This window comes from Gekko japonicus, unplaced genomic scaffold (genome assembly GCF_001447785.1).
Source record: "Gekko japonicus isolate JY-2015 unplaced genomic scaffold, Gekko_japonicus_V1.1 scaffold409, whole genome shotgun sequence".
Classification (NCBI taxonomy): Eukaryota; Metazoa; Chordata; class Lepidosauria; order Squamata; family Gekkonidae; genus Gekko; species Gekko japonicus.
In genome coordinates, this window is record NW_015161963.1 from 918,266 (window position 1) to 930,107 (window position 11,842).

Consider the following 11,842-nt stretch of genomic DNA (forward strand, 5'->3'; position numbering starts at 1 on the left):
CAGCACTAACAAACCAACACCAGGGTACTGCTGGGATGCATGCCGCTTTCCTGGCTCCATCCCGTGTAACAGTCAGCTCATGCTATTAACTGTTCCGCTCCAGACAGGAGGCCAGCTCTCCAGTTATCACCGCTTAACTCTGCTTTTTAATGATGTGTGTTTGGGAGGGGAGTTGATTTTAACAGTTTTAAAATATGATTTTATCATGTACATGTTAAATTATTAGCTGCCTTGGTGGCCCTTGTAAGGGCAGAAAGGCTGGATATAAATTTTGTAAATAAACAATAAACTGCTCCAACCCAGGTTCCAGGATAACTTCAGGCAGCATCGGGATTACGACCTGAGGTGCCTGGCCCATCAATATCCCAGGAGGTGCCACCTACTCTACCCCTGGGCAGAAGTGCTAAGTCCCAGTGAGGTTCTAGCTTCTTCAGACTGTAGGGTTTCCAGGCCTTATTGGCTACCCTCCTTCCCAGCCTCTTTTCTGCACTTGCCGGCCGTTTCCTCCCTCACTGCCTCCTGTTGGGGTCTTTTATGCCCCTTCTCCTGGGCACTCCCCCACTCCTGGCTGCCTTGGCGTATTCCTGAGGAAGCCTTTTCTCCCAAGGAGACTATTACACCAGAGGAGGCCTTTACTCCGCAGAGAGCTAGCATTGCCTGTCAGTCCCATCTGTTCCTCAGCTGCCCCTGCAAATGTGCATCGCTCTTCCTTCGACCTTGTAGCCGTGCTGATGTCTCATTAGGACAGCCCCCTACTCTCCTTCTTCTCCCCCAGGGTCAGAGTGCTCTCCAAAGTGCCAGACCAGCTCTCCCTCTCCTTCTCCGGGGTCAGGGCACTTGAGGGTGTGACACATGCACAGTACTGCTGAAATGGAGGACAGGACCTCTATTTGGTAAAAAGCAAGGTCTGGGGACGACAGACCTCAACGTGGGTTGTCCCAATGGCAGGTGAAGTCCCCAGCAAGAAGACAGATCCTGTCCATTTTACTTACTTGTTTCGCAATTGGCTCCAAAATACCCATGGCGACAGCGACACTCGTTGGGTCTCACACAAACCTCATTCTCCTTGCAGGTGAAATTTCCCTCACATATAGCTATGGGTGAGAGGGAAACAGCATCGTTAGAAGATGGCAGAGCAGGCGGCTGAAAGTAGGAGGATCCTGGGCCCCTTCCCCACTGACCCTAATTTCCCGTAAGAGACAGAAGCAGGGCACAATTTCTGACAGGGCCCTAGCTGGCACCTAACTCAGACAGCGATTCCAGCCGGGACAGAATACAAACGGCCTGTCAGAAATGCACATTGACCTGGAAGTCAGTCCCACAAGAACCACTTAAAAAAACAAAACATGCTACCAGTTAATAACTAAAAGTATTTGGATATGATGGGAAGATTCAAAGTCTGCAGTGCTGTAATGGTCTTAAAATGGAAAACAGCAGAGGGGTGTGATGCAGATGTGAGGCTGTGCTAGATGCAAACATGATCTCAGGTTGGCCCAAAGGCTACAGGTGCAAAGATGCATTGCCTGTTCTGCCTCTGAAAATACAAACACCAGCAGTAATTTAGATGTGTCTCCCGTAGTCACTGGAACACCTGGGCTCCTTGTAAAACTGGGAGCAGAAGGAAAACAGTGGAATCCTAATATTCACAAAGCTGGAGATTAATTTTAATCAGCACTTTAGATAAAGAGTCAATAGATACCAAACGGGGTAGTGCTACCCAGTGGCTGGACAGCACATTTCCCCCACAAACAAAATCTTTTTCCAGTTCTAGGATGACTAAATTTAGTCTTTCCTTGATCAGACAGTATTCATACTAGTCAGAGGGGGAAAAAACCCAACAACTAACAGTAGATGAATACCATTATTAGGACCAACATACGCCATCATAGAAACATCTTTGCTGGATCCAACAGTGGCCACCTGGAGCATTCTGAGTGCTCGCAAGCAGAGTATGAAGCTATAGCTATCCCTTGTCCCCACCATCTGGAACTTAAGACATTTTATCTCTGTTCGGGGATGTTCCATTGACAGATATATCCTCCAGGAGGATCCCATGCACCCAAATGGTAATAAAATCCAAAGAGGACTCAGGGGAAAAGTTCTGCAGTTCCATTTCCATCATCACCTTTACCTGCTGCTGAGGATCTTTATGTCAGCATCCAGCTTACCCTTGTATTTTGTGTTCAGTTCAGCCTGAAATCAGGAACCACCCTGCCTGAATTTCTCAGTCTTGTTTTGCAATTGTTTAAACATGACGAGATTTAACAGCACCAAATGTGGATTTTGCAAAATGTGGATTAAGGAGTCTTGTGAAGATGTGGGAGATCCTGTATAAAAACTCAGCATTGTCCCTGGGAGTTATTCAAATAAATTCTTCAACAGATAAATAGGGAGGGGCCATGGCTCAGGGGTAGAGCATCTGCTTTGCATGAAGAAAGTGGTCCAAAGTTCAATCCCTGGCATCCCCAATTTAAAAAGATCAGGTAGGAGGTGATATGAAAGACCTCCGCCTGAGACCCTGGAGAGCTGCTGCCAGTCAGAGTAGAAAATACTGACCTTGATAGACCAGTGACCCAGTATAAGTCAGCTTCGTTTGCTTAAGCCTTTGCTAGTTCTCTAATGTTCCATGTTTATTAACTGACCATTTTGTTAGTGTTGGGGCTGACTTGACTGAGATTATGTATGATGTTGTAAACTGCCTTAAGAGCCGTATAAGGCTGAATGGCAGGAGAAAAATGTTTGACATAAATAAAAATAAATGAAAATGTTATTAAGTCTATTTCTAAACACTGGGAATTTTAAATGAAACCACTCTGTTTTGACAAAGAAACCGTAAAACCTCATGTAATATGAAAGGTTGAGTCCCCTGAAAATTTATGTAACACAATTCATGTTTTTATTAAAGGTTTTCTATAGGAAAAAACCCCCTGCCTGACTTCTTTGCAGTGCCTTAAGATTTTGAAAATAACATACAATAAATTGTCCTATGACAAGAGGAATTGTTTTCAAGATACTGAGTTCAAGATTAATGCCAGTTTTTTTCACTGACATCTAAAAGACAGTGAGCTGATTCTGCTTCTTCACCCAAGCTCTGTAATTTACCCAGTTCTCAAACTGATGTTTTGACTCTATGAGCCCATAAACACTTGCTTCCCACTACACGGAAATGCATAGAAAGCCCAGTGAAAGCCTGCCTTTGTTTCCAGAAACTTCTAGGCACCTGCCGTGCAAGTGAATGGTTTTACTTAGTGATGTTGCTTATGTATGTACCAGCTTGCATCCGATGGAGTGTTCCCCAGACGGAATGATCTCCACCCATGGAGAACGACTTTCTTGCCTCTCCTAACCCAGAAAATGCTGTTTGTGGGAGCAGCACTTCAGTAGGCATTTAAGGCTGCAGTGGAAGTGGGGGAGGTGAGAAAGTCGCAGAAATCATTCTGTCTGTGGAAACGCTCTGTTGGACCCAAGCTTCTTCCGTTAAGTTGTATCCTCCCAAGTAGCACAAACACTCTTCTTTGCCTCAAAATTAACACATTTGAATGTTTAGATCAAATTACAGTGAGAACTTTTTTTAAAAAAAGAAATACCTGGAGTACAAATGGGAAATTAGATTGAAATCAGTTTGAGGTAGCCCTTTCTTCCTGGATGGTGTAGCCTATCACACAGGACATACTGATTTCAATCCTTTTTCGTGTTGATTAAAACAAAAAATATGTGGTGGCTCTTTAGACCTTCTTGCTTCAAAGAACTCTTCTTTTGACACTGACTCACCTGCCAGGAATCTCCAGAGCACCGCAGAGCATACTGGGGCATGTCATGCTCTCAGGATCCAGCTACACATTCAAAAATTCATCATATTTGTTGGGGAACAACACGAGGACTTTGCATCAGACCGTGCCACTGGAGTTTTCTGCCTCCCACACACACACTGGCTCTTTTCTGCCTGCAACCAAAGCAGGCAGGGAGAAATCAATTGTAGTCTCTCCCACCTGCTGTTTTTGTGTTTGCAAACAGACAGGTGTAGCTACTATTAGCTCTGTGGTGAAACTTAACTGCAGCCATGTAAATAAGTCATTGTAACAAGGAAGCCAACTGCTGCTCCACTAGGTAGTCAGCAAATGTGAAAACAGCAGTGAAGAGAAGCTAGAGCTACTTCTCACCACCAGGTTTGGTGGCAAGCGGAAAAGAGCCAAAGTGTGTTATGTATGGGCAGCAGAAAAGTCCCGTTACACATTTGATGCAAAGTCCTTATGTTGTTCCCCAACAAACACTTGGAATTTGTAATATGTAGATAAGACTTCAGTTGTTTGGAACTGTCTGACCTCTCTAAACTGAGTGCATCCTACAGCACACCCACCTCTCTCCTGGACTGTGTCTTGCAGGGCAAGATGAGCAAGTAGTAGGTAAGCAAGCTGTCATTCAGGAAACAGTGTCCACAACTTTCTCCTTAAGGAACTGCTGATAAGCTTCCGAGGATGGGCTTTCTGCTGCATGCAGTCTGAGAGCCACTGAGCAACTTGAGGGCAATGAACAAGGCTACTCATGCTGTCCCTTGCTAGCGACACAATCCAGCAGGTTGGCAGAAATCTCCACATTCAGGCATGGGAACCGTACTGACCCTGAACCCATGCCCTGCATTCACCTTCTTTCATGGTAACATGATGGCCCATGGGCAATTTCTGACTTGTGATGCTAGTAGACTGGGTGGGGTAGGGTGTGTGAAGCAGACAGAGTCCCCAATCAAGACTTCCTACCATGTGCACCATCCCTTCTTACTTTCAGGTCTCTGTTCCCGAGCAAAAGAAAGAGCCAGTTTGGAATCTGGGTGCCATCTTGACCCTTTCTCTCTGATAAAATGCTCCCCAGGTAACCTCCATTGGCCAGACTTCCACGTGCGCAGTCCCTGCACAGAACCTCCTTAAGTGGCGAGGAGGCAAGGAGAAGACTGTAGACAGCCCCAAGATGGACACCAGAGAGAACTCTAGGAAGGTACAGAGAGATTAGATAACAGTCGGTTAGGCAGAGATGGAAACACACAGTTTTAGTGCGTACAGCAGGAAAGCTTAGAAGGCACCACATTCCCATCATGCACGAGATGCCGGGCAAAGCACTTACCCCGTTGACAGGTGGAGAAACTACTCTTCCCCCTTGGGAAATGTTTGGGTAGCATCCGACCAAGGCACTAAACACATGCAAAGGAGGAGTGGGGAGGGAGGGGGGGAACTCATTAGTTTTCATAATGGAGAACTCTGTAGTATTAGTTTATGATTCAAACTTTAAATACACGGGCAGAACAAAGGAAAGACACTGAAATCCTCCCCCACAAAACCTCCTCAGTGACAGCAGTTGCTGAACTGTGCTTAGAGGACTCTTCACAAGTTATTACCTGGAGAGAAAGAACGAGTGTACGTGTGTGTGGGGAGAGAGAGAGGGATCATGCCTGCCGGTCTATGCACATTCAGTAAAACCGGTCTGAAGTGTTATGTGTGCAGGCGTTGCCCACGTGTTCAGGTGCCCTGACATATACAAGCTCTTGATTGCATGGAACTCAATTGATATTCTTCTAATTTACCCTCGGTTTGGTTCCATCTTCTCCTGCTTAAAAAAAATTCCCTGTGGTGAATTTCCGTTTTGAATTGCAAATATATAAGAACAATGATAAAAGATAAATAACATGCCCAATGAATTTTTCTACATTCGTTTCACATCTTGTTCTCATAAATGGAAAGGAAGGTTGCAGTCAAGCCATCTGAAATGTCTCAAGTCTCCCTCCATTTCCAGCCCTTATCTCTGAGATGAATAAACTCAACCACTTATGTCGTTTTCTGCAACCTTCCACACATGTGCTTATCCTCCCTCTTCAAGCAGGTAGGTGAAGCTGGCCAGTTAGAGGAATCTGCCTGCTGACCTTACTTTTTGCTTTGCCCTTTCAATGCATCCAAGCTGAATGTTCAGTGCATCGAGTGGATAGATATAACCCAACATATGAGGCTGATTACATGCATAATGTTTCCTCTGATTTTTTATTTTAAAGCAATTTCTTTAAAAAACAACAACAAAAAACCTTTGGTGCCGACCAAAATTCAGGCTTGTAGGCAGCCACCAGAACACCTTCTACACATATATGACAATCCAATCCCATTCAGATATCACAAACAAAGCACATTTTGTTTGTGATGGGCATAAACATGGTTAATTGCCCGGCTTGTGTGCTACCTCTCTTCTCCCCGCCACTTCTCTTGTGCAGCATGCTGAGATAGCAAACCTCTGAATACCAGTCCTAGGCAAGGATCCCTCTAAGCTGTGGGGTTTTGTGAGCAAAGATTCTGCTTGGTGAGCTCCTGGCATTAAAGTTGTGAGCGAGCGATTTGGCTGCTGTATGAATTAGTTTGCTCTGGAGCCATCCTTCCTGAGCTAAAACAGAAATCTGTGAGCCGGAGGCTAAAAAACTGTGAGCTAGCTCACACTAACTCAGCTTAGAGGGAACACTGGCTCCTAGGAGGCAGCATCAGGAGAAGCCTCCAGGGTATCTTGTTGGCCAGTGTGTGAAACAGGATGCTGGACTAGATGGATCACTGTTCTGATCCAGTAGGGCTCTTCTTATGTTCTTATCATAGAAATCTTCACCTAGCTCCCTTTTCTCATGACACCTACATGTGAGAACGAACCAAAAAGGGCTAAGCTAAACCATATATATAAAAGTACAAATATTTATTAATAAATATTTGTACTTTTATATATATGGTTTAGCTTAGCCCTTTTTGGTTTGTAGTCATATCCTGGGTTTAGTCCCCCCCCCCTTTTTACCTGCATGTGAGAGCCAAAACTTAGGTTGGCGTCCCTTCTAGTAACCGGGATTCTTAGCAAGAGTTAAACCATAGTTAAAAATACTTATTCCTGGACTGATGGATTAGAGGATTATTTAAAAACAGTGAACGAATCAAGGAAAGCAGCTAGATGAAGTAATTGTGACATAGTAGGTAATTTTAACTACCCACAGGTCCCCTCATCATACCAGTGGGGGGATTTGGGGGGTGTTCCTGGATGTCCCTGACGTGATCACATCACCCAGAAGTAATGTCATAACATCGGGGATGTTGAATCAATGGTACATCCTCATTTGGAGTACTGTGTACAGTTCTGGTCACCACACCTCAAAAAGTATATTATAGCACTGGAAAAAGTGCAGAAAAGGGCAACTCGAATGATAAAAGGGTTGGAACATTTTCCCTATGAAGAAAGGTTAAAGCGCTTGGGGCTCTTTAGCTTGGAAAAATGACGGCTGAGGGCTGACATGATCGAGGTTTATAAGATTATGCATGGGATAAAGCAGGTCGAGAAAGAAGTACTTTTCTCCCTTTCTCACAATACAAGAACTTGTGGGCACTCCATGAAATTGCTGAGCGGTTGGGTTAGGATAAAAGGAAGTACTTCTTCACCCAAAGAGTGATTAACACATGGAATTCACTGCCACAGGAGGTGGTGGCGGCTACAAGCATGGACAGCTTCAAGAGGGAACTGGATAAACATATGGAGCAGAGGTCCATCAGTGGCTATTAGCCACAAGGTACAGACAGGAACTCACAGGCTGGGGCAGGTGATGCACTGTATTCTTGGAGCTGGGGGGGGGGGGCAACGGTGGGAGGGCTTCTAGTGTCCTGGCCCCACTGATGGACCTCCTGATGGCACCTGGTATTTTTGGCCACTGTGTGACAGAGTGTTGGACTAGATGGGCCATTGGCCTGATCCAACATTGGCTTTTCTTATGTTCTTATGCATGGTGACGCTCTGGTTTTTGGGCAAAACTATGGTAAAACCAGCTTTAAACCACAGAGTTTTGTCCAGAAACTAGAGCGTCACTGTGTGATGTCCCTGACATGATGACATCACTTCCGGGTGACATCATCATGTCGGGGACTTTGCACAGTGACATCGCTGTTTGGGGCGGGAATTCCCCTGTCGTCCAGCTGGCCAGCAGTGGGCAGAAGCCCCAAAAACTGGAGACACCCCCCCCCCCCGGAACCTGGGGGCTGGCAACCCTACCACACATTGATCGGGTCAATATGTGTTCAAGTGAGAAAAAACAGATTGGGTTTGTAGATACTCTCAGTGACTGTGCCATGGAGCAGATAGTTACAGAACCTACTGGGGGTTCTGTTGGACACATTACACTAGTTCTGCTGGGCTTGCAAAAATATCTCCCTTTGGTTTCTACTGCAGAGGTTCTCTGGGACTTTGGTTCTGTTCTGCTGGGCTTCTATTGCCCTTGCTTTTTTGCTGGTTTCCCCCCCTCCACTGGGGGGCTGTAACTTAGATCCTGTAAATTCAATCCTTACCAAACTTGGAGGACAGGTAGAGGACAGTCAGCCAAAGATCCCCTGCAGGTTTGGTGTCTCTAGTTTGCACAGGACCCATTCTGTACACTTCTGAACCTCCTGAACCTGCACTTGTCAGAACAGCCACCTGTCAGCCGTCATTTTCCCCGAACACACTTTCCTGGGGACCTCTTCTTTGGTGGGCTGTAACTCGAACCCTGTAAATCCAATCCTCACCAAATTTGTAGGGCAGGCAGAGGAGAGTCAGCCAGAGATCCCCTGCAAGTTTGGTGTCTCTAGCATGCGTGGGGGGGGGATTCTACCATGCCACAAACCGCAGAAACTGAACCAGTTCATTTGGCTCTTAAAATTCATGACAGTTCATGGTTTGCGAACTGGGCATGCCATGAGCCACAAACCGAACTGCATTTTCCTGGGTTGTGCCCATCCCTATTAGTGATCAAACAACCAAAAAGGGACTATGAGGAACATTATAAAAAATATAAAGACCAACAAGAAAAATGTCTTCAAATACACTAGAAGTAGAAAACCAGCGAGGGGAGCAGTGGTGCCCTTGGATGGCCAAGGAGTGAAAGGATCACTAAAGGATGATAGGGAAAGGGCAGAGAAGCTGAATACAATTTTTGCCTTTGCCTTCACTGTGGAAGATGGGAGGCACTTGCCCACTGCAGAATTGCTGATTTCAGGAGAGGTGTCAAAAGACCTGAGTCAGATTGAGGTGACAAGAGAGGAGGTCCTATGACTGATGAACAAATTAAAAACTGACAAATCACCCAACCAGATGGCATACATCCAAGAGTTCTGAAAGAACTCAAATGTGCACTTCTGGATCTCCTGACAAAAGTATGCAAACTATCACTAAAATCTGCCTCCATTCCCGAGGACTGGAAGATAGCTAATGTAACCCCCATCTTTAAAAAAGGTCCCAAAGGCGATCTGGGAAATTACAGGTTGGTCAGTCTAACATTGATACCAGGTAAATTGGTGGAATCTGTTATTAAACACAGCATTAGTAGATACAGTGATGGAACAAAAGCTATTGAGGAAGAATTAGCATGAAAGGGAAGATCTTGTCTTGATTGAGGGGGTGAACAAACATGTGGACAAGGTTAACCCAGTAGATGTTATCTAGACTTCCAGAAAGCTTCTGATAAAGTTCCTCATTAAAGGCTCCCAAGTAAACTCAATAATCATCAGATAAGAGGACAAGTCCTCTTGTGGATTAAAAACTGGTTAATTAACAGGAAACAGAGAATTAGTATAAATGGGCAGTTTTCACAATGGAAGGAGGTAAGCAGTGGGGTACCACAGGGCTCTGTACTAGGTCAAGTGCTTTTTAACTTGATTAATTATTTGGAGTTGGGAGTAAGCAGTCAAGTGGCTAAGTTTGCAGATGACACTAAATTGTTCAGGGCAGTGAGAAATAGGGAGGACTGCGAGGTGCTCCAGAGGGATCTGTCAAGGGTGGGCGAGTGGGTGTCAACGTGGCAAATGAGGTTCAACATGGGCAAGTGCAAAGTAATGCACATTGGAGCCAAAAATCCTAATGATAAATATATGTTGATGAGGTCCAAACTGGCAGTAACTGACCAGGAGAGAGATCTTGGAATCATGATAGATAACTCACTGAAGATGTCGACTCAGTGTGTGACTACAATAAAAAAGGCCAATGCTATGTTGGGAATTAATAGGAAGGGGATTGAAAACAAATCAGCCAGTATCATAATGCCCCTGTATAAATCTATGGTCAGCCTCATTTAGAATACTGTGTATAGTTCTGGTCAATGCACCTCAAAAAAGCTATTATAGCATTGGAAAAGGCACAGAAAAGGGCAACTAAAATGATTAAGGGGATGGAATACCTTCCCTATAAAGAAAGGTTAAAGAGGTTAGGGCTTTTTAGCTTGGAGCAACGACGACTGAGGGGTGACATGATAAGAAGTTTACAAAATTATGCATGAGATAGAGAAGGTAGAGAAAGAACTACTTTTCTTCCTTTCTCACAATAAAAGAACTCATGGACACTAAATGAAATTAATGAGCAGTAGGATTAGAACAGATAAAAGGAAATCTTCAGCCAGAGTAATTAACATGTGGAATTCACTGCTGCAAGAAGTGGTGGCGGCTACAAGCATAGACAGTTTCGAGAGGGGATTGAATAAACATATGGAGCACAGGTCCACCAGTGGCTGTTAGCTACAAGGTATGGATAGAACAGTATGTCTGGGGCAGTGATGCTCTGTATTCTTGGTGCCTGGGGGGCAACAGTGGAAGGGCTTCTGGAGTACTGGCCCTGCTGGTGGACCCCCTGATGGCATCTGGCCGCTGTGGACACAGAGTGTTGGACTGGTTGGGCCATTGGCCTGATCCAACACGGCTTCTCTTATGTTCTTATTACAACTGCACATTCTTTCTTCCTCTCTCTCTCTCTCTCTCTCTCTCTGGCGGCTCTAGAGGCCAAACGTGGCTGCTCTCAATCAGCACCAAGAAACATTACTCTGCAGGAAGGGAAGAGCCTCTGAGCCAACTGGAACTGCAGTGAATTTAAGAGGCCTCCAAAAATAGCCTCTCCAAGTTTCCCATCAGCGCCTTGGGACTCCAAGTCCCAAGAACTCACAAAACTCCACTTTTTTTCTTCATTCTGTAAAAAGCTACAAAGCATTCTATCCGGAACCACTGGATGCCAAGTTCCAGAGCCAAAGGGGAGCTTTTGGCCACAGACCATAGAGAATAGAAAGACACAGAGAGTCCACTGCCTCTTGCCTTGCACTTGCAGCGACTCTGCAAAGGCCAAAAAGATACCATTCACCTCATCTTGGGCATTTGGGAAGACCCTGACTGGCAGCCTCACTTGGTCCCTCAGGCTACCAATTGCACAGGCTGGGCTTAAAAACTGCTCAAAATTCTGCACCAAAGCAACACAAATTTTGTCACAGGAAAAACCAGTTCTACCATCAGTATAAATCATTCCCATGTTACTCAATTGCATGTTATCCAGTTTCCACCAGTCCTCTGCTGGGGCAAGAGACTCTTTGGGGCACTGAGGTCTCCCTCCCCTTTGACCACTGATTCAGCAACCTCTCTGGTTTCTGAACTATTACAAGGCATTCCCCGTGGGCTTTCAAGTATATAGGAGCTAGCATGGTGTAGTACTCAGTGTTGGACAAGTACTTGGCAGATCTGGTTTCAAAGCCGCAAAGAACACTGAGTGACCGTGGGACAGTCATTATTCTTCTGCCAAGCCTACATCACAGGGTTGTTGTGAGGACAAAAATGGAGGAGGGGAAACCCACATATACCACCCTGAATTTTAAAGGAAGGGTGGGCTGGAAAATGTATGAGATATATTTACTTTTTCCCAAGCTGTATTCTCCACCCAATTTTGTATCTTTGTTGTGTTCCTCCCTGAAATGCAGCACACACACGGCCCTTCCAGTTAGGGTTGCAAACCTCCGAGTGGGAGTTTTCCTGGAATTATGGCTGATCTCCAGACCATGGGTGTTGGA

At 45.2% G+C, this 11,842-nt stretch overlaps 1 protein-coding gene across 1 annotated transcript in view; it reads right to left on the reverse strand.

Annotated features, from left to right (window-relative positions):
• SCARF2 (scavenger receptor class F member 2) overlaps positions 1 to 11,842 on the reverse strand; it is a 69,572-nt gene that overhangs the window by 45,545 nt on the left and 12,185 nt on the right. The window contains exon 3 of the mRNA XM_015429598.1: positions 993 to 1,094. Coding sequence (XP_015285084.1) covers positions 993 to 1,094 — 102 coding nt within the window. The remainder of the gene's footprint in view (positions 1 to 992; positions 1,095 to 11,842) is intronic.